The sequence below is a fragment of the Equus asinus genome, chromosome 6 (assembly GCF_041296235.1).
Source record: "Equus asinus isolate D_3611 breed Donkey chromosome 6, EquAss-T2T_v2, whole genome shotgun sequence".
In the NCBI taxonomy this organism is placed as follows: Eukaryota; Metazoa; Chordata; class Mammalia; order Perissodactyla; family Equidae; genus Equus; species Equus asinus.
Genome location: NC_091795.1, coordinates 83,317,728 through 83,343,923, shown reverse-complemented (window position 1 = coordinate 83,343,923; position 26,196 = coordinate 83,317,728). Strand labels below are relative to the sequence as shown.

Sequence of the window (26,196 nt, the reverse complement as noted above, 5' to 3'; positions counted from 1 at the left end):
AGTGTGGCATTGCTTCATTTCTGGGATGCCGGGGGACTCGATCCTTAGGTTTGTGGGTGTGCACTGAGGCACCGGCATGTGTGGCTCTAAACGGGGAGGCTGGGGGGCAGGGCAGGCAGCAGGACCAATGGCTGCACCTTCACAGAAGCACTTTGGCTCACCAGGAGCATCCAGAGTGGTGTGTTCACCCCCATTCTTCACGTTTGCTCTGCCTCTGTAAGGAGCTCTTCCCACTGCTCCCAGGGAAGGAGAGCTGTGTGCAAAGAGGAGGGAACCAGGAAGCAGAAGGCGGGACCGGCTTCCTTAGTGGTGTGCTGGGCCCGGTCTCCAGCCTCTCTGCATCTGGGCCTGGCTCTGAAAGTGGAAACCCAGATGTCTGCACATGGGGCCATCGTGTGAGGTCTGGAGGCGCATGCAGTTTATGAACTGGGAGGTTCTGTGCAAGTGTGAGACTGCAGGCAAGCAAAAATGGGGTTCTGCCCTCCCCAGGGAAGGGCCCAGCCCCCTTCCGTCCTCTCTGCCAGCCACATCCCTGGCATGGTGCAAAGCACAGCCCTTGTGGTGGAGAAACAGCTTTGCCACACAGCATCCCAGAGGCCAGAGCCAAGTTTCACACATAAAACGCCCGCCGCTGGGAGACTTTTCAGATTTAACCCGGGCCCTGCACCAAAACGTCTCTTCCCCGGGCCTTGGCGTGACCTGCCTCCACCCACGATTGTAAGATTTTCTAGACCCTAGGGTGTTTTCTTCACACATGTGCATGTGATTTAAAAAGTGCTGGCAACACGCTAACCCCACCCAGGTGCAAGCCCTGGTTTCCCCATAAACAGTCCCCCACATTCAGAGGGACGGCTGCGGCCCACATGCCCTCCCTCCCTCCCTCGTGGTGAGGGCTGCTTGCCAGTCTCCGTCAGTTCACAGGCAGTCTGCCAGGAGAAGGTGCCACCTTGATGAGGAAGCATTCTTATGTGTTTTTTCTGTAATTGTTTGACCCGTCTCCTCTGAGACACCTCATTCATTTGTGGCCTCCTCCCGCCCCCACGAGCACTTCTTGCTGCCTCCCCCACAGCCACCCCGGGCACACATGTGGGCACGCCGGAGCTTCCTGACACACTGGCTCCAGCCCAGCAGGAAAGACTTAAGTTGCCACCTCTGGAGCTGGCACTCCGCCGTCTCACCCAGGGTAAACTGTGCGACACATTTCTTTCATTGTGTTTGAAAGGGGGAGTTAAATTGAGGGACGAAGTCTAACCCAAACTTGGCACACAAGTAGTTGACCTTTGTTTTGAATACGCTTAATGATGCTGAAACCAGATTGTGGGGCCTCCAGCTGCCTGAGTCTGCAGCTCCTCTCCGGCGTTTTAAGGAGACCTGAAGAGATGAGCAGCGGGGCGGGGATGGTGGGACGTGCTGGCTGCTGGGGCGCCATTTCTTCCGGACCGGGACTGTGAGTAAGATGGAGGCACAGTGTGGTCCAGCAGGTGGTCCCCAAGGCAGCGAGCTGAGAGGTTTTATTGGCATCAGAGGTTTCTCTGGGGCTAAGGAGGCCCCTTGACCTGATGCCAAGCACGCTCTGCCACCACTGGCACTCTCAGGAGTGCATGGTTGCTGGTCACCTGGACACCGCCCTCCTCATCTCCATCCTCACCAGCTGGAAGGAGCTGATTTCCTCAACACGATGTGAGGTTGCATTGTTCTCTAGGAATGTAGCGGCTGATGTAGAGTATCAGTCAGGCTAGGCTAGACTTAGGTAACAAATAAACTGCCAACCTCAGCGCCCGAACATGATAAAGATGTATATCCTGGTGATGCCAAGTCCAAGGCTGCTGGAACAACCTTCTTCCATCGGATAGCTGCCCCAGCTCGGAGATGCGGCCTCCAGGGTTGCCACAGCAGGTGAAGGGAATGTCATATAAGACGTTTTTTAAAGGGCCAGTTCTGAAAATGGTCTTCATCACCTCCCCACTGATTCTATCTGCCTCCCCACTCATTCTATCTGCCTCCCCTCTCATCCTATCGGCCTAAATTCAGATGCATGATCCCAACCTGACTGCAAGGGAGATGGTAGAGGTCTTTCTGGGTGGTCAGAGAGAGGGTGCAGTGTGGCAAACTTGTAACATCATCTCTGCCGCACTTAGGATCCAATCCAAGGAAGCAGTGACCCCTGCGGCCCTGATAATTAGCAAAATCTCTGCCTTGGCAGGTGAATCCTGGGAGACAAGAGTCTAAGCTTCAGGGTCCAGCTGACCCTGGACATACAGAGACTCTCTTTCAGAGCCGGCCTTGGAAGCTCCAGGTCTGACTTACTGGGAAGGGAGGGCATTTCTTGACTCCAGTGCCTCCATGGAATTTCCGGTTGGAAGACTAAGGTTTTTGTGTCTGAGGTTCTCCCTTCACACAAATGTGTTTGTCCCTTCTGGAAACATTCAGAAATTAAGAAGAAGTAAACATTTATTTATTCATTCAGCAAACGTGTACCAAACACCCTTCTGTGGCGGACACTGTGCTAGGTGCTGGGGTTACGCAGACATCTAGCCCAGAGCCTGTTCTCAAGGTAGCAAGTATACAGCAACCATTGATGCTGGGGTGGTGGTGGGTCCCAGGTGTTAAGAGGGACAGAGGAGGTGTCTCGCCAAACCTGGAGGGGGTGAACCAATGCGACCTCTGAGAGGAGTCAGTGCCTGAACTAGGACATAACAGACACACAGAACTTAGCCGGGGTGAGGTGTGGGAAGCCATTCCCAAGAAGGGAGCAGCATGGGCTTGGACCCCAAGCTGAGAGAGGGCGTGATGCCTTCAGAAACTCTAAGGCATTTGGAATGGCCGGGCATCGCCTCTGGGTGGAAAGAGTGAATAGTGATGCTAGAAAAGTGCCAGGCCAGATCCTCGAGGGTCTTCTGGGACGCCCTAAGGAGTCTGGACTGTATTCTGAAGGATAGGATTTACAGCAGGAGAGTAAATTATCGTAAAGATCAGATTTGTGCTTCAAAACAGTCGTGAGGGCAGTAGGTGGAGAATGGATAAGAAAGGCGAGATCGGGGGCCAGAACACCAGCTGAGGTCGTCTACGTGGGAGATGATGAATTGGAGCGGTGGACATGCAGATGGAGAGGGAGGAAGATCTGAGAAACAACTGGGGCTTAGAATCAAAGACCTTGCTGTCGAATGTGGGCATAGAGATGGGGAGACGGGGGTGGCTTTCCCTGAGAGAGGGAGTTCCTGAGAATGAGTAGGCAAAAGGACAGTGTGGTAACAGGCAAATGGTCTTTCGGTGCCTGTGGAACAGCAAGTACAGGTCCTGCAGGCAGGAGGATGGGGGACTGCGGTGCTTAGGAGAAGTAGGGAGCTGGAAATGCAGCCTTGGGGGTCACCAGTAAAGAGGTGATGGCTGAATGAGATCATCCAGGGAGAGTGTGTAGGGTGAGAAAAGAAGAGGGAGGAACTTGGCCCCTCAAGGAAGAGCCAAGAAAGAGGAGCCTGCAAAGAAGACTAAGAAGGAGTAGCAGAAAGGGAGGCGAAAAACTAGGACGCTGTCACAGAAACCACAGAGAAGAGGTTTCCAGAAAGGGAAAGAGAGACCAACCACGCCAAATGTGAGGGAAGTCAAGAAAGACGAGGGTGTAAATGTCCCATTGGATTGAACAAGCAGATCATTCTTGACTCGGTGAGAACGGCTCCCAAGGAGTGGCTGGAGGGAAAGCCACACGGGACCAGGTCGAAGCATGAGCAGAAGGAGGAAGTGACGAGAGCTAAGTTTAGACAGCTCTCTCAAGAACCTCGGTGGGATGTTTGTGAGGGATGATCAAAGGGGGAATTTATTTTTATTTTTTTATTTTGTAGTATTAAATAGATTAAAAAAAATAATTTTTGTGGCATTGTGTAAGCTCTGAAGCATAACGGTGAAATAAATAGTGGACCCACCATCCAACTGAACTTACGGTCAGCTCTGCTTCAGGTGGGCCTGCAGGCTTGGCCCAGGCTGCAGGTTGGGCTCAGGTCTGCTCCATAGGCCTAGCAGAGGGGACAGTGCTGCGGGAGGTTGGCCAGAGGAAGGCCAACCCCACAAGTAGGATATGGGAAACACGTTGCTGGGGTTGGGCCCAGGCTCTGGCTCTCTGGCATTAGAAACTGGAAACCAGGTGCGCATGTGCAAAAACCAGGTAGGGTCGGACTTGATAGAAATTTTAAAACTAAAATGGCTTATCCATCCACTAGCCAGCAATTTCAGAGCCCCCACAGGGCCTGAGCTAGACTAGTGGGCTAGGAAAATGAGCCAGGAGCCATCCCTGCCCTCCAGGAGCTCACACCTCAGACGGGAAGTGGTTGGAGAATGGAAAAGGGTCAAAGACAACCAAGGCATGCCTGAGCTGTGGCCAGGGCTGGGGATGTGATGTGCGGGGCAGATCTCTACCCTAACCCGCCTGTCTGTGCCCTGGGACTGCCATCCACTCTCCCCACTGCCTCGGCCTCGGCCTCACTGTGGCCTCTCCAACTGAGACAACCTCTCCTGTATCTTTACATCCTTTCTGACTGAGGGTGACATGGGGCCCAGCTGGGCGGGGAGCCAGACAAGTCATCGTAATGCTGAGCAAAATGCAATCGTTGATGATGCAGAAGGCCCTTCAGAGCATTGTGGTGTGACTAGGTCTCCATGACAACACTGAGGGCCTCATGTTCGGATATTCAGGAAAGTCGAGTGGGAGGTGGTCTGGTTAACGGAGGCCAGGGAACATGGGGGTCTCTGGTGGCAGCAGTTGAATCATGGGTCCATGAAGGACACTCCTAACTTCTGGAAGCTCAACACCTTTTCAGACTTGAGTCCTACATTGAGCTATGGTCTGAGGGCTGGAGATCCTGGCCGCTTTCTCACTTTCTGGTTCTCTGACCCGGAAGGAATCACTTATTCTCAATAAGCTCCCTGGACCATAAATTGGGGATGACCCATGCCCTCCCAACTCACGGGCTATTGTAAGGATCAAATGAGACTTCTGTAAAGTGCCTTGTCCACCATAAAGTGAATGTACAGATGTGGCTGCTATCACCCCATCATAGGGTTGAGGAGAACGTGGCCTGTGGAGTCCACAAGATCTTGTTTTCACAGTGGGGCTGGTGGGATAAAATGTCAACCATAATTAAAATGTGCACATCCGTGTCATTAGGGCAGTGGATGCTGCAGGACAAAAAACATTAATTTAAACCAACTGGGTTCAAATCCTGTCTACTACACTTTTGCCACGTGATCCTGGACAAATCAGTTACTCCTCGTCTGTGACGTGGGGCTAATGAGCCATGCTTTGGGGGCTTGCTGTGAGTGTGAAATGAGCTATCGTTTGAAAGCCCTTTACTGCACACAGAGAAGGTGCTTAATAGATGCTGACGGTTGTTGCTGCCCTCCTCCCATCCTAGCAGGGCTGCTGTTTGTCTAAATCGCCCTCCTCTCCTCTCTGTGCCAGCAGGTCCGGCCTCTGTTTCCCTGTGAGGAGCAGCCGCGGCCCACCGAGATGTCCCGGCACCACAGCCGCTTTGAAAGAGATTACCGGGTGGGCTGGGACCGCCGCGAGTGGAGTGCCAACGGGACGCATGGGACCACCAGCATCTGCAGTGCCACCGCCGGGGCTGGTGGCGGCACAGCCAGCAGCCTCAGCGCCCGGCCCGGCCTCCTGCCACTGCCTGTGGTGCCCTCCCGGCTGCCCACGCCCGCCACGGCCCCCGTTCCCTGCACTACCGGCAGCGGCGAGGCCATCACCAGCCTCGTGGCCAGCTCTGCCTCCGCCGTCACCACCAAGGTAAGACCTAGCATCCTCTCCAAGCAGAAGCCGGGCAGAGGGGGCTTCCCCTGCAGGCCAGGCCAGCTCTGCAGGCTTACAGTCTATGTGCAGAATGCTGCATTCTCTGGAGTCGTGGCGCCCCTGGAGCTGGTCTGGGCAAGTGTTTGAGTTAAAGTTAACATGGTTTTATTTTCCATAAAGTCTCTGTGACTAACATGAAGGAAGACAAGCAGGTGCTGAGGCCACTCATCGTCCTCTGCTGTGTTGATTAAATGCTATTAAATGGTTGGAATAACAGTGAGAGTCCCAGTTGGCCACACAGGTTCCCTAAATAGGTGAATTTAGACCATGCAAGCTCCCCCTGGGGCACCAGTGATTTGGGTTTGCAGGAAGATGCTGACCAGCAATAAGTCGGTCATAAATAAATGGTCATGAGGGTTCTGCTTATTAACCATGTGCTGAGAGTTCCCGCATCCAGTGTCCCCTCCAAGCCTAAGACAACCCTGTAAGATCAGTACTTTGTCATCCCCACCTTAGAGTTGAGGGTGCTGAGAGAGCTGACCCGGGGTTGGACCGTCCTTGGGGACCTAGGCCTGGCGCCCAGCAGTCACCCCGGAGCGTTAGCTCCCCCTCAATCCCTCCCTTCTGGAGGGAGCGGCTCCAGCCTCCTGAACCACAGCAGAGACCAGCCTGCGTTGCCAAGATGCGGAAATGAAAATGTCCCCAGGCTCTTTCCTGGCTCCTGCCTGAGTTGGTGCCCCTCATTCTGCTCAGAGCCCCATGGGCAGCCGGAGCCCTCGAGGGAAGCCTATTCTGCGCCATCCTGGCCCCTTCGCTGGTCAGGGGCTCTGCAGACGCCGTCGCCGCTGCCAGCCGTTCCAAGCCGCCTCCCAGAGCCTCGCGGGGCGGCGGGGCGCGCACGGCTGGCCTTTTCTTTCCTGCTTTCATAAAAGTTGCCGGAGAAGTTCAAGGCGGGGAGCCCCGGCCCAGGCCATTGTGAGGTGGCTGTGGCGTTGGAAAGCTGCACTCCAGGTGTGCCACGCCTTTGTCTCCATGATTTTCAAAACCCCCTTTCAGCCCTGCTTCCCGTTAATGACGGAGCGCTGCCGGGCAGCCCACGAGGCCGAGACAATGGAGCGATTGGAGGCCAGCTCGGAGCCCACTGACATCTTGCTGCAGTGCCTTATTGATTTCATTTTCCTGTTATGAAAACACCGCCCCACTGAGGTGGGGAGGGAAGGAATGCTGGACGGGGGAGGGGAGACCGCGGATTATTCTGGCATGACACCCCCAGACCAGCCACACACATTCCTCCCTTGGGCGCCAGCCCCCAGGACTGCTCCGATGCAGTGACCTCTGCCCAGTGGAGCCAGCAGGCTGCCCCGCTGGCCACATCTGGCAGGAACTTGGCAAGCCCAGCTGTTGGCCATCTGGAGAATGGCAGCTTCTGGAGCTGACTGCTGGGGGCTCCAGGTGGGAGACAGAAACTGGACCTGGGAGCCCACCTGATGGTTTCCTCCCCCTCGGTGATAGAAGCCTTTTTAGGGAGGCTGTTGGGCTGTGCCTCTGGGCAGGGGTTTGGGCTCTGCCAGGCGGGGACTGCCAGAGGAGACTGGGAGGTGAGGGCTCCTCCTTGGGGCTGCCCTGCCCACACAGCTCCTGCTTTGCTCCCAGGAAGCTCCATATTCACCATCCCTTACTAGCCAGGCCCCAAACCACAGTACATGGGAGGGAAGGAACCCAGGCTCAGACGGAAAACAACAGCTGGGCAAGGACTGCGCTGGGTGGCTGGGAGGCAGAGGGGCCGCCGAAAGTTCATGCCTATGAGGACAGTCAGCTCCTTGGCACAGCTCCCCTCTGTAACCATCTCCAGTCCAGTTTCATACCTGCAGGGGCTTGTCCAAGAAAACACAGGTGCCTGATTACACCCTGGAATCTTCAGTGTGCTTGGGACAACGGGGTGTGGCGAGGGGCGGGGGGAGGGGGGGACGGACATGCAGCTGCAGCAGCTTCTGCCCAGGAGTCTGTCACTGAATTTGGGCCGTGGTGCCTTTCTGCCGTCTTGGCCTAGTGGCTGCCCCCTAGACACCTATCCCACAGCCTGTCTGTCTAACCCCATGCCAGTACCACATCAGTTGACAGGCAGGCCCGAACTGAGGCTTCTGTGGTTTCCCCAGTCAACAAGCTGTGTCTTTACTGAGCAGCCAAGGGCTGGCTCAGGCCCTCAGGGAGCTCACAGCCTGGGATATAACAAATCTGTGGCCTGGACAGAGTGACCCAATGACCCAAGAATGTGTCTCTCATTGAGGTTATTGGCAGAGGCAGCTTAGTGGAGCAGATAAAGACAGACATGGAACCAGACTGCCTGGATTTGAATTCCTCTCTCTCTCTTGCTTCCTGAGCAATCCTGGACAAGTTACCTAATCTCTCTGGGCCTCACTTCTGTAAAATGGGAAAAGGTGGTAGTAACTGCCTGCCAGCATTGTTGTGAGGATTGTGTGAGTTAAAACACATGGCAAGTGCTGAAAGCAGAGCTGAACCTGGCACACGGTAGGTCCTATATAGGTGCTATATAGGTCCTCACCACTGTCACCGTCACCCAGGTGAGGTCTATGGGACAAGGCCATGCCCCTGTAAGGAAAAGTGATCGTTTCTAGCCTCAACAAGAGAAAAAGATCAGTCTTCAGATAAAAAACAAGAGCAGGGGGGAAAAGGAAATTGTGTTTCTGAGTGGTTGGGGCTCAAGTTGGCCTTGTGACATGGAGGCACGACATGACATGGCAGCAAGAGGGGCCGGAGGGAAGAGGGCATCTAGTGGACCCAAAACGGAAACTGAGTCAGCACCACCTACTAAGCAGATGGTTGAGGGAAGGGATTACACAGCTTTCTGCAGCCATGGGGCCCTTGCCTCCTGGCAAAGCCCAAGTGTGGACAGAGCCAAGCCCCGACCCCGCCGGGAGGTGGGCAGGAGGGAGCTACATAGAGGCCAGGAACAGAGCTGTGTGTTCTTGCCTCCCCAGAGTGTGGTAAAGGCTGCTTGGACGTATTGGCCTGGCTTCCTCGGTGAAGGGTCTAGGCCATGTGTGGGCCAGGGCCTCCCCTGAGGACTCAGGAAAAGGTCCCCAAGAAGGTGGCTCTTGGGAACAAGTGTCAACACTGTCAGACCTTAGCATCCCCCTGGGCTGGGCATGGAGCAGGGTGAGTGTCACATGCTCTGGGGGCTGTGGGCAGCCACAGGCCTCCCACGCCATCACCACCAACATAGAGACGGCCGGCCCCTCCACCTCGCCTCCCCCTGCCCTGGTCACCAGCTCCTTCGCTGTTCTGGGGCTGCTTCTGCCAAGCCATGGGGGACAGTCCCAGCTCTCTGGGGCAGAAAAAGCTGGCTGTGCTCCCAGCGGCTGGTTCACAAGGTGACGACAATTATTTCTGTCACTGCTGCCTTCAGGCCCGAGTTGATTTTTCTGTTTCTTCATTTTCCTGTGGCCTGAGGATTTCTTGCAGGTTTTTGATGAAAGGCCAAGTGGACAAGCACAGATTCCTGGGCCACTGAGGTGCGAGGAGGACCTGGCCAGATCACACACACCCACACACACACACACCCACCCACACACACACACACACACACACACACACACGTTGTGAGACCAATCATCTGCTTCCTTGGGGCCTGGATCAGCTCTCGAACCTCTGGGACAAAAGTCCCCAGAGCTCATGAAGAGCAGTGACCACGCCTGCAGCCCCCATTTTGCAGGTCAGAAGGGTGCGGCCCGGAGGACACCACACTGCTGAGGTCACCTGGAGAGTGAGAAACAGAGCCGGACCTGGGCTGGAAACTTTCCCGGCCAGCTGCCTGGCATGGTGCCTTCAGCAGGGTAACCATTATTGCAGCGCTGGGACAGGAGCTTCTCCCATCCTCTCACCCACCTACCCGAGAGCAAACACCGAATTTCAATGGGCGTATTTCCCTCTTGTGTCGTAGGTGGGAAAACTTAGGCCAAAGATTCTGTTGACTCTCCATTGAACAGCTGGTGAGAGCGTCAAGCTCTCAAAGAAGAAATGGGTGGGTTTGAATCCCACCTCTGCCACTTAGGAGCTGTGTAGGTCTCTGAGCCTCAGTTTCTTTGTCTATCAAATGGGAATAACTATAGTATCTTCCTCCTGGAGACGTTGTGAGGGTTGTTTAAATTAATATGTAAGGAAAGCCTTTAAAGAGTCCCTTCCACTTGTTAAAGACTCAATAAAAGTTAAATTTAAAAAGTTAAATCTGAGATTGGGTCGGGCCAAGTACCATACATTTGGGGAGAAACCAGTCCTCCTGGAGGTTGGTGCTGGTGGGCTGAGGGGAGGCTCCCGGGACGGTCCCCTCCCCTGACGGATGTGGCACAAAGCGAAGCTGAGAGCCAGGACGGTGCCCCATTCCTGGCCCACACTGGCACTCCGGGCTCCAGGCAGTCAAGGCCCCGGGAGGGTGGTTGAGAAGCAGAAGCGTGACCGGGTGGCCAGGCCTGTTTGTGAGATGGAAGGAGGCACCGCTGCCCCAGAGTTGCTGCTGCATGAAATTTAAATTATTCTCAGCAAACCTGCTTGACAGATGAAACAGAAAAGGGACGGCTTCATAAAATGCAATTTTGTTCTTGAAAGAATGGACTTTGCAGAATCCTCGCTGATGTCTGTGAAATGTATTGGGGGCTTTTTCTCCTTGTGGTCCGGAGCAGTCAGGCTGAAACATTCCCATCGTTCCTCGGAACTAAGCCCTCGAAAATAAGTCTGGGCTGGGGAGAGAGAAGCTTAGCTGGTGTCAGAGGCCCAGGGAAAATGGAAAGGGGCCGTGAAATCTGCAGGCTCCATTTTCAGAGCACCAAACACCCAGATTTTTGACATTTGTGAGCAATTTGGGCTTTCAGGGTGGATATTTCCCATCAGAGAGATGACCCCAGAGACGACGTCTTCCTCACACCCCCTGAGTTCTCTAGAGAAATGCTTCCCTTTGGGGAGATGATCGGGGATTTCTGTGGGGAATCACGTGAATGACTGCAAGGCCCCGCGTGGTGGGCTCCTCCTCTCACGTGGATCTAGGGCTCCGTGAATGGATGAAGGATGCTTTCGCACAGTTAGAGACTGAGAAGCAGACCTCCCTTTCCTCTTACATTCACAATGAAAATCAAAGGCTGCTGAGTGGGCTCGGTTGGCAGAATCGCTCAAGCCCCTTTTGTGGTGAATTTCCAGACTGTGCATGATTTTATCCAGAAGACAGTTTCTGGCTCCATGAATGAGAATTTGTGATTTCCTTCGTGATAAATTATGCCGCACTGATCATGCATTGTGAGGCAACTTGTGAGTGTTCGTACTAAGCTAATGGGTTTTGTCTTCACTTGAAGTTGCAGCCACAGTTCGGATTGTATCTTCATTGACTTAAAACCCAGCTGTCATTCATGAAGTTTGTACAAAGTCGAAAGATGTCATGATTTCCAAAGCACCCATTTCAAAGCCAAAAGTTTGGGGAGGATAGGCCTGAGTGCCTCAAACTTAACTTTCTGATTAAGGAGGCAAAAAGAGGGGAGAAGATTGTGTATTTTCCCATGTTTGTAAGGGATGAGACATTGTCTAGATTCCAAAGGAAAGTTGTCAGAAGATATCGTTGACTGGAGCCAGATGTGTGTATAAGTTAGATTTACTGCATAACAATCATCCCAAAACTTAGTGAACTTAAAACCGTCGCAGTTCTGTGGGTTGGCTGTCACTTCTGGTCTGGGCTGGCTCGGCTGATCTCTGCTGGGCTCTCTTATTTGTCTGTGGTCAGCTGCGTGTTGGCTAGTGGCTCGTGACTGGTGGCTGTTCTGGGATGGCCTCACTCACACATCTGTGCTAGCGAGCTGTCGGCCAGGGCGTCTCAGTTCTCTGTGTGCCCTGTCATCCTCCACTAGGCCAGCTCAGGCTCATTCACATGGTGATCTCAGGCTTCCAAAAACAGCAAGAGAGCAAGGCTTTGCACACAAGTATGTTTCTAACCTCTGTTTGAGGCATATTTGCAAAAATCTTATTAGCCAAAGCAGTCACGTGGCCAAGCCACATTCAAAGAGTGGGCAAACAGACACTGCCTCTTGCTGGAAGGGGCTACAACACCACATTACAAAGGGGCAGGCATGGAAGGGCAGGAAATATTTATTTGTGTCATTTTTGCAACACAGTCATACATCATGTAGCAATGTTTCTGTCAACAACAGACCGCATACATGATGGTGCTCCCATAAGATTAGTATCATATAGCCTAGGTGTGTAGTAGGCTATACCATCTAGGTATGTGTAAGTATATTCTATGATGCTCGCACAATGATGAAATCACCTAACACAGCATCTCTCAGATATCCCCGTCATTAAGCAACGCATGACTGTATAGCCCCATGTTTCCAGCACACTTCCTTAAACACAGTTACTCTCCCTCTAGCTTCCGGCCAAGGCTCACAGGCCTCAGGTGGAAAGGATAGGATCAATCCATTACTCCCCTCTACATGGCCTGGTGTAGGGAATCAATATGGAGCACACATGACCTAGACACACCTGGGTTACACCCATCCCATCCATGCCAAGAGTTCCCTAGTGAGGTCTGAAGGAAGGCACCCAGCAAGGATTGCATTGCCAGGGAGAAGGCGGTGCAGCTGGCCCCCAGGGAACCTCACGTGGGACACGTACCTTGAAAATCCACCCATGGCCAGGATTTGGACCTCAGTCGTGAAGGCTCCAACACTTGATCATGTCAGTGCCCCAGAACTGGTAGGGTTGGGACACTGCTTTTCCCAGGACAGTCACAAGGACAGATGCTAACCTACTGATTCAGAATTTAAAAATCCATCGCAAGGTGACCACCTTCATGGATTTTTGTTTGTTTGTTTTTTGAGGAAGATTAGCCCTGAGCTAACATCTGTGCCCATCTTCCTCTACTTTATATGTGGGACGCCTGTCACAGCATGGCTTGATAAGCGGTGCATAGGTCCACATCCAGGATCCGAACCAGTGAACCCCAGGCCAGGCCCTGGAGTGGAGCACGCAAACTTAAGAGCTACGCCACTGAGCCAGCCCCAACCTTCGTGGATTTTGACCAGTGGATTTCTCCCTTTGAAATCCACATACGACAACGAATTCTGACCAGAAGACTTTCTGATGTGCCTGAAATTTCCTCTTCCTGAAATCAGGAAGGGAGCCAGTTATGTGATGCAAATGCTCAGTAGGCCCGCACCGGACAGCCTGATGGCTGTTTCTCCCTGATAGGCTGAATCCCATGCAGTTCCCAAAAAGCCCTTGGAAGGGCCTCTTCTTAAATTAAATTAGGTTTTCTGCAAACAGCATCATTCGAGATGAACATAAATCTACTTCTTATTCACTTTTAATGGTTTTCCCTGTTTCACTTAATTACTCGTGTTGCAATTAAACAATTTTTTTCATTGCAAAAGGACAGTATTTTAGCTACATTATGGGTTAAGTAGGCTTTGGAGAACTAGCCTGGGAATCTCATCACCATTTATAACTGTTTTTTATAGAGAAAGTATGTTCCAAAATCTAAACAGCCAGATTACAAATGAACTTTCAGAACCCAACCCATTTGTTAACTGGGAACTGTCTGTAATGCTAAAAATAACTCAGGGAAATAAACATAAAAAGGAGCGCTTAATGCCCCTCTGTATCATTTGTTCACCATCAGCATTTACCGATTTAGTTTAATTTCAGGGAAGAGAATTTCTTCCAAACCTAGACTGACCCTGTGCCCGTTTTACTCACTTTCATGGCACAGGCAACCAAATTGGCTTGAGTCCTCCTAAAGCGTACTGTCCCCAAGAAGAGTCTGTGGGGTCCCTGCAGAGCTCGGCTGATGTAACCTCGCAGATTATCAATCAGTTTCAAGGCTCCATTCGCTGCCCTAAAATGAAGGCTTTGGAGAACTCTATGCGCTGCTCCAGCTGCAGTCGCAACTAGTTGTGGCATATTCATTTGCGTTGCGAATTTGCCTCTCCAGAACCCGTAGGCAAGAAACCTCATTTTCCTCTGGTAAATAAAGGGCCCTGAGAACACAGCAGAGCATCAGTCTGCACGCGGAGACTGCTGCTGCCCGCCTCTCATGTTGATGGGGTGGGAGTCCTGCCTTCCAGCCTCCCCTCTCCTGCTTCACGGAGGAGATGGGTGAATGCTTTGGACCCTCTGGCACCATGAAAGGAGTCCTTGGAGCTGGGGATGGAGCAGGGTGCCTGCCGCCATCACAGAAGGCCAATCATCAGTATCTCCCTCCCGTGACTTAAACTGCTGGCTGCCACAGTCCCTTACAGGAAAGACTCTTCTGTCCCCACACAGGGCCCTTGCTCACTAGACCTGCTCCCAATGCCCAGGCTACTGGGTGAAGCTTGCTGTTGTTCCCGGCTCCCCTAACCGCTCCCTACCACATCCCCACCAGCTCCTGGGCTGCAGAAAGTAGCAGTCCCTGCCTTCCCCAGAGGAACTGTGGGTGATGGAGGGGGTCACTCACATTCCACATCCTTTGGTTTCATTCAGCCCTAGAGATGGGGAATCAAAGCCCGCCATACTCCCCTTGGCTAAGAGGTCGAGGAAGACGGGAGGTGGGGGGGATTTGGAAGGATCCCAGTCACTCATCCTTTCAGATTTGACTTCTTTATTTTGAAAATGTGAATTTGAATGACTGAGAGTCACCTGGGGCAGAAAGGGCAAACCCACGAGCCCAGCTTCATGGATGGCCAGGTCCGTCAGGAGCATCCTAGGTCGGTTCTGCCTTGAGGTTACCCTGGGGAAGCTTCTCTGGCAGGACAGAGACCCTCTGAGCACAGGCTAGCCTCTCTCCAGATTAAAAGAAACCCAATGCAGCACCAGACTGGCAGTGAACATGATCCAGATTCTTGACCTACTACTTAAAGAATTCCTTTTTCAGGTTAGAAGAGACCCTAAAGCTGGTGGGTTCAGGGGGAGGTGGAATGGCCACGCCTGCAGGGGAGTCAGGCAGCTCTCTCTTTGGGGGTGCAGAAGCTGGAGAACCACACCGGGCCTGACAAAGTTCCCTTCGAGGTCTGTAGAGGGTGTTGCTGGCCGTCTATTCAACGTCCATTTTCCCTCCCTCTTCCTTCCTAACAGAATCTCAGTTCTGTTCAGGGATCACAAGCTTTGGGGAAAGCGAACCCTAACCCTCATTGGGATTATGATAATGCTAAACCAAGCATGATAATCCCCTCCCCTTCACCCATCATTGCTTTAGGAAGGGTCCTATGACCCAATTCTGGCCACTGGAACATGAGGGTAATCCTATCTGGGGGCTCTTGGGAAAGGCTTTTTTTCCTTTTAAGAAAGAATCACAAGAAAAAAGTAATCTTTCTTCCTCTGGACATTGTCATGTCTGGATGTGATGGCTTGAACTGCTATAACCATCATGCTACAAGCCTGAGGATGAAGCTAAGACATGAGGAATAGGGGGAAAAAAAACAAGAGAATTCCAGAAATAAGGCAGCAGAGCCCTAATGCTGTGTCCCTTCCTGCCTCTGGGCTTCTTGTTCCGTAAGCTAATACATTCCCTGGTTGTGTAAAAAGATAAATAAACAAAACACAACTGTCTCGATTGCATGGATGGCTCTCTAGCAACAGCATGGATGCCTTCCTCCATCTCCCAGACCTCACCTGGCAGACTGGTTTGCTAAACACAGCTGCTGTGACCTTTGTGAGTATCTTCTACCTGTTATTCATTCATTTCAGCACTCGCTGCTGTGTACAGGGCTTGTGCTATCTGTTGCTTCCCTAAATGCCAACACCGGAGCATAGCTTACTGACATCACACTCCTGTGGGGCCTTGTTTCTGTCTGAGACAAATCCACCCACGTGCTGGGTGCCTGAGCCATGGAGTCACTGGGGAGCCTCACCCCTACCACCCACTTCAGCCACAATTCCCCAAACATAAGAGGAGTTTTCAGGCCCCAGGGCCTTTGCACTTGCCATTCGCGCCTGCTAGAATCTTCATTCCCTGTGTTTCCCAGACAGAAATACTCCTGTTCATCCTACAACTGACAGCTTAAATGTGACTGCCTCTTTGATGGAAAAACAATCATGATTATTTCTCTTGTTCCCATAACACTTTTGTTTACATCCCTATATAATATCTGTAATATATGGTACTTATCTATTTATTCATTTGCCTCCTTACTAGGCAGTGAACTCCATAGGGATACGATCCATGGGTGCCCAGCATTTGAGGTTCTCAATAAGTGTTAGGGGATGGAATGAAAGAATTTATGCATAGGAATATTTATTCATTTATTTAGCCCCTCTTGTACAGATAGGGAGGATGAATGCCTTTGACATCATCTCTACCTACATAGTGGATCAGCCTTTAAAAAAATGAGTAATTTCGGTGGCTGCACATGGGGAGGATGACGAAGACAGGACCCACGTGGTGAGCTGGAGCAGAGCTTCCATGGGCTTGCTGATGGGCCCTGTGTCGAGATAATGAAGCCAGGATGGCAGTGTGGATTTCACACGTCGAGGCTCTCGTCTTAGGGCCTGCGCTCCTCCCCTCTCTCCCAAAGCATTTGGACTCACGGGATCACAGTCTTTCCTCTCAAATATTAGTATTTCCTCGGGATTTTTCTCCTGTTTGCCTGTAATTCTTGCTGCCTTTTGCATTTGGTTATTTTGTTTCAGGCACTCGTGTAGTAATTACTTTGTTCCAGGCACTGTTCTAAGCACCCTCCCAACATTAACTTTTAAAATCCTCATCATAGCCCTCTGAGGTCATTATTATTACCACCCCCTTAGAGATGAGAAAGAGAGGGTGACTCGCCCACGATCGCTCAGCAGGACAGGAGTCATCTCTAGGCCGTCTAGCTCCAGGGCCAAGCATGTAGCTCTGAATAGGCCCCACCCAGTGAAATTTGTTGAATGAGTAACTGGGCTGGACACCTTTCCGTTAACATCTTTCCCCAATGCTAGTGGCATCTCCTAAAGAGAGAGCTGCAGGCTCCCCACTGAAGCAGTTTTGCTCATTGGTGGTTTGAAACAGCCACGATGTCAGGACCAAAGTGTGTAGAGGATTCCGTGGTCCAGCCCCACATTTCCTAGATGCCCCACTGCATTTCTGTCCATGTTCTTTCTGATCTGCCAACCTTTTTTCTTTAACAGCCAAACCATATGGTTAGTGTAGACTCTGCTCAGATGCCGGATCTTGGGGACCATTGAGGCTTTGAGGCCACAGCCTCTCTCTCTTTCTCAGGGTTTCTTGTTTTGGTCCAAGATGTAGTGCGTGGCTGGTGTCTACTTTAGTGGCTGCTTGCAGACTGCTTTGGTTTGCTCCATTCCAGAGGGGCAGTCTAGGCCATCAAAACTGCCCCCAGGTATTGCCAGGGTGGGCTTGGAGCAATGCCCAAGCTCAAGGGAGCGGCTCCCTCCTGTTGGTCTCAGTCGTTCTGGTGGATTTAAACCTGGGCTGGGGAGTGGAGATGCCACAGAATCATGGGCTGGCCGTTGACATCGGACAGGATAGGAGCAGCCATGACTCACCACTGCCTTCTCTGTAAGCTCAGCTCTGCTCTGGGGGAACAGGGAGAAGAAAGAAAGGTTGCTGTGTGTTATGGATTTGTCTTCAGCCCCCTCCTACTAGGGAGCAGTCCTCCCCAGAATGTGGGGAAAGGCCGCATTTGAGGAGGCTGCCGCGGGTGGGGGCGAAGCCCGAGGTTCGGCTCAGGAGATGGGGTTCAAGGCCCGTGTCCTCACTTCACCGGCTGAGCAACCTCAACACAAGACACTTAAGCTCTCTGAGACTCGGTTTCCTGACCTGTAACCCGATACCACAAGGCCTACTTCAGTGGGTTGTTGTGAGGTCTACATGAAATAGCAAGGCAAAAGCCCTTTATGAAAATAAATGCCCTAATTCATAGACACAGAAAGTGGATGCAAGGTTACCAGGGGCTGGAGTAGAGGGGTGGGGGATGGGGAGTTATTGTTTAATGGGTACAGTTTTTGTTTGGGGTGAAGAAAATGTTTTGAAAGTAGACAATGGTGATGGTTGTGCGACATTGTGAATGTAATGAAGGCCACTGAACTGTACATTTAAAAACGGTGAAAATAGCAGATTTTGTGTCATATATATTTTACCACAATAAAAAAGAAATAAACGCCCCTTCATCGGAAGAGAGAGGGGAAATATCTGTGTAAATTCGGGGAGAGCTGACGTACCAAATAATTTCCTTTCTTAAGAGAAATGGGGGTGCCAATCACAGTGGCCAGAATGGAAGCCAGTCAAATGACAGCCCTTAATGCAGACCCACGTGGGCTTGATTGAAATGTGGGGAAGAACTGAGGAATGGGCGGGAGGGCGGCCCAGCCCCCAGGAGGGACGTGGAGGTAATGGTGAAGTTGATGTCACTGAGGAGTGCCCCCCGTGACTGACAAGGGAGCCTGCCTGACTGCCTGAGGAGGAGGCCAGCTCTCCCACTCGCTCCTCTCCCACCCGTAAGGCTCTGGGGTGCTGGGCAGCGAGGTTGCTGCCAATGAGTGGGAAGTCCCGGCCCTTGAGAAGGAGGGTCCTGGAGGATGCTAGAGCCATCGCTGGGCATGTTTGTGCTCATTTTCTCTAGCACCCCCTAGAGCTGGGGCTGTGAGTGAAGGCTCAGCTGTGCTGTGTTCAGCAGGGACTATAAACCTCACCAGCAGCAAGTGTACTTTCCAAGTTAGCATCGTGGAGCCCTGGCACAAGTGTGCACTTCAACCCTGTGCACTCAGAAGCCATCCGAGGAAGCATCTAAGGACAGCCAGCCAGCCAGTACCCTAGATGTGTCCTTGAGGTGGCCACTACCGCCATCGTCATCATCACCGTTGCTAATGTTCATTGAGTGCTCACTCTGAGCCAGCCAGGGTTCCAAGTGTGTTTGCCGTGTTAACCCACTGAATCCCACGACGACTGCGTGAGGCAGGGCCGTGATCCTCCTCATTATCTAACCTCGGGGAGTTACACAATGTCCAGGCTTATGCCACCAGCACAGGGCCGTCCAGCTTACTACCTCCTCATGATGCTGCTATAGTGTGGAGATTACACTCGCTGTGTAATGTGGGGCGGGAACAGCCCGTGCTCTGAAGGTGACTGTGATCCTGAGAAGAGAGCCATGGAGGAGGAAAGACTCGTGCCACCGCAGCTCACCCGACTGAGCTCCAGGCCTTGTCCACCCACTGCCCAGCGCGGGAGCCTCCACCCCAGCCAGGAGCGGACAGACTCCACCCTGCCATCGCCTCGTACGTCAGGAATATGCTGAGGGTATGATTTTTTTCTCCCACAATATTAGGCTGAGGAGAGGATATTGGGCAAATATATTGTATCCATAATTCATATTAATGGGAATTCAATAGTGGCAACTTGTCATCTGCTGAGATTAGAAGGGAATATTGTGAATATCGTGTTATAAAGGCATTAAGAAGGCGTTATGAATTAGATTCCATTGCATCACATCGTGTTCCTTGTAAATAATTGAGGAAGAAACTGGTGCTCGGAATTTGGGATTACCCGTTTTTGAGATCCCAGCAAATCCCTCACCACGCTGATGGGGCCCCATTGATCTGACAGCTCGCACGGCTACAGGGAAAGCCTGCACCGGGCAGATCCAGAGGCTCCCTAAGATGAGCGTTGCACTTCCCAAAAGACTGTCCCTCCCAGCAGAAATTAGTAACTGCCGCATCCAGCGCTGGACTCTGGGTTTTTCTAGCAAAATCTTCCCAAGTCCAGGTATCTTATGCCCCTTGCCTCTAGTCCCTGGAAATCTGGCTTCACAGCCGGGGCCCAGGTGGGCTCTGGTGGCATCACTGAGTCAGCAGCAGCCTTCCCACCACTACTCACGCCTGCCTCGGGCTCCCTCGTGGCTAAGACCTGAGCGCCTACACATTGGTGGTTAGGCAGCCGGTCGAGCAGCAGCAGCTTCAGCGCTGATGGAACACACCCTGGCCGGCTGCCACCCAGCTCCAGTGGGCTTCTTGGTGCTACTCTGCCATCCTGCAGGATCCATCACTTGCTGGCTGTGCCTCCCCTTAGCCTAGACCCCTGATGTCTGGGCACGGCCCTGTGAAAGATAAACAGGGCTTCCTGGCTGGGGCCAGGGTCTATCTTTTGTTATCAAAGCCAAGAGCTTGGCTCAGGGCAGAGGAGTGGCTGCCCCCAAGGAAAATCTTCGAGGAGAGTGGGGAGGAAGCACCGAGCCTTTGTCCATGTGCAGAGCTGGGCAGAGCAGGTGGACGCTCATCCTGTGTCTCTGGCCTTGACCGTTCAGAAGCCCCTCTGTAGCCGACCCCGTCTAGGGACTCCGGGGGCGGAAGAAATTCCTGTGACCATCGTCAACTTTGTAGGCAGTTCTGAAGCAGCTGGTCATTGGTAAATGAATGAGTCCCCTTTGTCATTAGAGGTGTTGATTCAGGATTTCAAATTTGACCTCTGTTGGATGGCATGCCTGGGGGCGACCAGAGAGCGGAGGAGGGGCTGGGGATTGAGAGGCAGTGAGGGCCAAAAGATGTGTTACATGGAAGGTGAAACGATCAGTTGGTTAGCCAACCACATTAATCAGTCCTAGCTGGGATGCCCGATATACAAGCACACCAGATTTATAAGTACTTAACCCACCTCTTTGCCAGCACAGTGATGGGATTAGGACCCCAGATTCTGACTGCCAGAGTTCAAATCGTGACTTTTCTACTTTCCAGCTGTGTGGCTTTTAGCAAGTTACTTACCCTCTCAGAGACTGTCTTCCTCTTCTATAAAATGGGATAATAATACCATCTATTTCTTTGGGTTGTGGCAGGAGATTAAATGAGTTAATATTGCAAGCGTCTGGTGTCTAATACACACTTTGATCAGTTATAATTATTACCAGGGCCTTCACTGTGTGGGCTTCACCTCTCTATTTCTTTGTCCCTCTAGAATGTGGGGCCTTGAGACAAAGGCCCCGTCTTCTTAGGTTTTGCATTGCTAGCACCTCACACTTGCCTGCTCTGTGCTCAGTAAATGGTGCGTCGAATTGTCTAATTGAGTTGTGGGTAGAAGAAGGTGAAGTCGTGGAAATTCACTTGCTTTACCAGAAAAGATAGCTGTGCACTTTTGAAAATCGTATTCCACTTTTCCGTGGTTCTATGTTCTGTTTTCAGAGAAGCTCTGTGACTGTTTCTTGTTCTTCGTGTGGCATCTCAGTGATCGTAGTCAACAGCCCACAAATAAATTAAATCCGTGTTTGAAATGCACGGAGCTCCTCCCTGATTCAGGGGATCCCGAAGTCAGGCATTTTGACAGCAATTACTGTGCTTCCACGGAATGAAAAACCATCTCCTGTATTTGATGATCTCCAGTCTCGACCCCGTGCCCTGAACAGTCCTGGGCTCCAACCACGTTCTGTTGGCTGGTGGTTGTGGTGATTAGCTGTGTTTTTGTTGTTGCTGTTGTTCCTTTGTTTTGTTTTTTAAACCATTTATGGCGGTCCTGTCACACCAAGAGCTTTACATGTTTCGTCTCGGTTCCTACAACACCCCCATGTGGTAAGTCTACAATGATGCGCCTTTTACACAGGAGGAAACTGAGCTTGGGAAAGCCTGGAGACCTTGCTCAGCGCTCCAGCTCTGAGAAGTGGGACTGGAACTCAGATCTTCCTTCCTTCAAAGCCCAGGCCTCCAACTCCCAATTCTTTTCCCTGGATGTCTGCCCTTAGATCTCTGCCAGGAGCTTCAGATATAAAATGGCCAGAATTAAACTCCACGTCCTCAGCCCCAAACCTCCTCCTCCGCCTGGCCTGGCTCAGGGCCGGGTCCACCCAGCTGTGTAAGCGGCCAGGACTCTCCCCTCTCCATCCCCATCCTCGCCGTCAGGTCCACCTGTGCATGCTGCTCAAGTCCATCCATTTCCCTCCATTTCCGCTTCCATCTAGAGGACAGAGATATCTTCCCCACCCTTGCCCCTGCCTCCAGTCCACCCACTCCCTCCCAGCCATTCTCCCCACCACTGCAGAGCTGTTCTTGTCACATCTCTCCTTTAAAAAAAAAAAAAGGTGCAGTTACTCCAAATTTCTCTTGAAGATAAAGCAACTCAAGGCCATTGGTGATCCCACCTCCGCTCACCTCACCAAGCCTCCTTCTCACCTCTGCCCCTCCTCTGCCTCATGTCCCCCACTTCAGCCAAACAGAAGCTGCATCCCTGCCTCTGATGCAGCTGAGCCCGGCTGGAGTGCGTGGGAGCCCACAGGACCATGCGAGGCAGAGCGTGAACTGGAAAGACACAGGCCTTAAAGACCGGCAGCCTTGGCTTGCATCGTTGGGAAGTTGCTTGCCCATTCTGCAGCCTCATTTTCCTCATCTGTAAGATGGGGATAAGAGCACTACTACCTTATAGGAGCTCTATCTGAATCAGGGAAATTCCAGGCAAGAAATCTAGCCCATCACTGGGCAAACAGTAAGTGCTCCGTAAATGCAGGAGATGGTGGTGACAGTATGTGAAACAGGAGTTTTGCTGTAAAGATAAATTCCTGGGGGCGGATTTTTAAAGCAGTGGACTCTCTCGTCTGGGAAAATATGAGGTATGAGCCTTTAAACAATGATGGCTCGCCGGTCCCTCCTGTGTTCTCCCGAGAGGATCAGACACTTCTTGCCTTGCAGCACAGCTTTGGGAAAACTCTGGCCTTTTACTATACGTGGCTGGTCCTCTCCTTCTGCTCCCCACCTGCCTTCCTTCCCAGCATTTTGCACATGGCGTGGATTCTCTCTCATTTTCATTCAGCGAATGTGCATACTTCATTTACTGAGAGGTTCTCATGGCCCAGCCGGTTTGGCATGGACTTCTGTGAGGGCAGCTTCCTGATTGCAGACTAAGCCCAGAGCTCTCCCCTGCCTGGGCATCCCGTTGTGATGAAGAATATGCCGAGTCACAGGCAGTGACAGCGGATCGACCGTACACTGCAGCCACACGTGTCCAGCTCAGCACTGTGCGGCAACAGAATCACCGGGTGCTTAAGCTCTGGCGTTCGCCTTACGCGTTCAGCCTTTGAAAAACTCTCCCAAGACACAGTTACGCATTAAGCAGGTTGAGTTCTGATTACCTTAAGGGTAGCTTGTCCTCTGGCCTTCCCCATCCAAGTCCAACCTCTGGCTGCTGCCCCAGCCTCGCTTCCCCCAGACCCCACGCCAGAGTCAGGGAACCAGAGGCCTCGTCCAGAGGTCACACCGCAGCTCCAGGCTCCCACCTCCAGGGCCTCCCAACTCCGGTAGTTTGTTCATCAGGGCAGGCCCCAAAATGAGGAAGAAACAGCTTTTTAGACTGGAAAAATAGGGCTGCTGCTGTTTTATGGTGGTGTGGTTTATGGTTTTCAAACATTTTAATTAGTTTCATTTTTTAATATAAATGCACCCTGATGTTTTGTGCAGGAAGGGCACAGTTCTTAAAATCTCAGAAATAGAGTAAGAGAATGACAGATTGGCTATTAAAGCGTCACACTCAGATGTGTTATTATTATTATTGTTATTTAACATTTCTAAGCGCCGACACTGAGCCAGGAGGTAGAGGGTGGAGGGTGGAGAGTAAGAGGGCCAGAGGTGCCTACCACTCAGGGTAGTGGTGCGGGGGGCTCCCCGAGGACGGGCAGTTGCTCTCTCAGCCGCCTGAGCTAGCCCTGCCCCCAGGGAACTTCTCAGGATGCCAGTCAGCCATCTGCTTTGTGGGGGGAGAACACAATGGGGGGTTGGGGGAGGGTCTAGGCTTTGTGCCCCAGCTCTGTCTATGTTCACTGTGAACTTGCTAAGACTTCTCACCCAGCCCACCCACCCAGCCCACCCAGGGAGGGGTTTGAGCTGTGTTTTAGGACAAGCCTCCTCCAAAGAAACCCGTCTCTTCTTTAAAACATTTGACTCGAGAAAGAGGGGCTCCATAGACAGGATTGGACTTCCAGGGCACTCTCAGTGTAGTGGCTGAATGGCGGCACCCCCCCCCCCAAATATATGTCCCCACAGAACCTCCGAATGCGACCGTGTTTGGAAACAGGGTATTTGAAGATGTAATTAAGGTAGGGTTCTCGAGATGAGATCATCCTAGATGAGGGTGGGCTCCAAAGCCATTGACAAGTCTGCTTTTAAGAGCAAGGAGAGGGACACTGGACACGCAGACAGAGAAGGAGGCCATGTGAAGACAGAGATTGGAGTGATGCTGCCGCAAACCAAGGAATGCCTGGAGCCGCCAGAAGCTGGAGGAGATTAAAATAAAAGAAAAGAAGAGATTCTCTCTTAGAGCCTTCAGAGAGAGTGTGACCTCCTGATATCCTGATTTTGGACTTCTGGCCTCCAGATCTGAGAGAGGATAAACTTCTGTTGTTAAAGCCGCTAGTTTGTAGTAATTTGTTGCGGCCACGCTAGGAAACTCCCGCTCTCCGTGAAAGCTTCTCTTCCTAGTGTCTCCTTAAAGAAGGCCCACCTGCGCGGGGGCTGGTCTTTTGCGAAGGATGCTTTTGATGCTGAGTTTAATCCAGGAGCAGGATGGCCTGCTGACCTCCTGTCTGCTGAGCTGAGATGGAACATCATCACACCTTTTTCCTCGATGTCAAAAAATGTTTCCACAAGCTTTCTAATGACCACCTGCCTGCTTCCTGTAACATATGGACTCCAATTTGGAAAAATTTCAAAGGGCAGTTAAAGTGAGACGCTCCAGTCCTCCCACGTCCCTCTCACAACCTACAGCAGCGTCCCCTTGGAATCTGAAGGTGCCTGGTGCATCATTTGCATGTGCTGGTGTCCCCAAAGAGGAGTATGGATTTATGAGTGTGGGGTGAGACTTCTACTGTGGACCCCACTTAAAGGGAGGTCCTACATCGGGTCTCTTATTTAGCTGAAGTAAGAAAATAGGGATGAACAGGCTTTGCTCGTTATTCCTCTGGCAGAAGGCTCTTGATCAAACTCAGAGAGCCATCGAGGAAATTCTTTAAATCAAAAAACACAGGCCAAATAAAAGCTCCGAGCACTGAGCGCTCCCCTCTTCTCACGGACTTTAATTCAGAATAAAATTCTCTTTGCTGCCATCTCTGCTCCTCCTTATCTCATTGTAATTGAAAGGAGAAAATTTTGCTGGAGCCCTGGCCTCAGCTCCTCCTCATCTTCAAAGGTCGTGCTTTGATTGTGTTATTTCTAGCAGGTCATTTTACAGAGTTACAAGACGGTGCTGGTCCCCTGATCCAAGGCGGGCCCCCCCAAACCCACATACTCACCTAGACAAACTGTCCGCTAATGTAAGCCATGGCTTCTGGGTCTATTTCAGAAGACGAGAGATGCCCAGGCAGGCTCTAGTTGGCCTAGCAGGCTGTGCTGTGTCTTTTCCCCAGCTGTTCCCGTGAGTCTGGGTATGGAATTAGATTGCAGCCCAATTGTTTACCCAGCTGTTGCTGGCAGCCTAAAACCCATACTGGAGCAGGCATCAGTGCTGCTCAAAGGAAATTTATTCTCTAACGGCTGGGGGACTGGAAGCAGAGCTGTGTACCGTGCTCCTGGAGAAAGGCACCCCCCTCCCAGATCTGCCCTCTGGGGATTAGACTGCAGAAACTCTGCGAGTAGAGAGTACGCATTTGGGAATTAATGGTTCTGCCCAGTGGTGTTCACGCTGGTAAGTTACATCTTGGAAGTGATTTAATGACATGGGTTTAATCTCTTTGGAGGAACACATGAACCATACGAGCTAATCATGTCCCTCCAAGCCCATGGCGACACTGCAACCCCAAGCTGGCAGTGCTGGGGCAAGTCCTCAGGCCCAGAGGCTGAGCCGGGGACAGAGAAAGTCAAAGACCACACCACCTGGCATAGGAAGTGACATTCAGCCTCAAACAAGGAGGTGAAGTGAAAGACGCAGACCATGGTACCTACGGGACCCCCACAGCAAGAAGTGGCCATCCGAGTGGGCACAGTATGCGGAGGGATGCCGAGAGGACCTCAGGAAGCCAAATGAATGAATAGATTGGCTCAGCTGGGCGAGTCTGCAAGCGACTGCTCCCGAAAAACAGCGCCTTTAAAGGTCGGGGCGGTTCTTCCGAGCGCTCAGCAACATGGCAGCTGAAATCGGTATAAGAAAGGAGATAGATTACAGGAGGTGGAATCCGTTACTGAAAGATTCTTGGAGTCTAGCAACGATCGCTGCAGCTCACTGCTAACCGGAGATTTATGTGACAAGATTATCGATGGTATTAAGCACATTTAGAAGAGAGGATTATACCTACTTCTGGGTCAGGTCCGTGCCACCAGGCCCCTGTCTGGCCAGCCTGTTAACAGATGGACCGCCGGCTGCATGAAGGTGAAGCTAAATATTTGCACAGTCACGGGAAGTGGGGAGAGTCAGATGATGCGTTTAGTGCTGAGTGGCTAAGTTCAAATTCAAGGGAAGAATCTGGCTAGGAGTCTCT

At 51.9% G+C, this 26,196-nt stretch overlaps 1 protein-coding gene across 5 annotated transcripts in view; it reads left to right on the top strand.

The window, feature by feature from the left end:
- The window catches only part of KLHL29 (kelch like family member 29), a 311,448-nt gene that overhangs the window by 163,457 nt on the left and 121,795 nt on the right, over positions 1 to 26,196 (top strand). For 4 of the 5 annotated variants that reach the window (XM_014866428.3, XM_070512537.1, XM_070512535.1 and 1 more), the window contains one exon: positions 5,456 to 5,785. In XM_014866428.3, the coding sequence (XP_014721914.2) occupies positions 5,501 to 5,785 (285 nt within the window). In that variant the 5' untranslated portion in view covers positions 5,456 to 5,500. Of the gene's footprint in view, positions 1 to 5,452; positions 5,786 to 26,196 lie in introns of all 5 variants that reach the window. The other variant, XM_014866429.3, reaches the window with a different exon arrangement.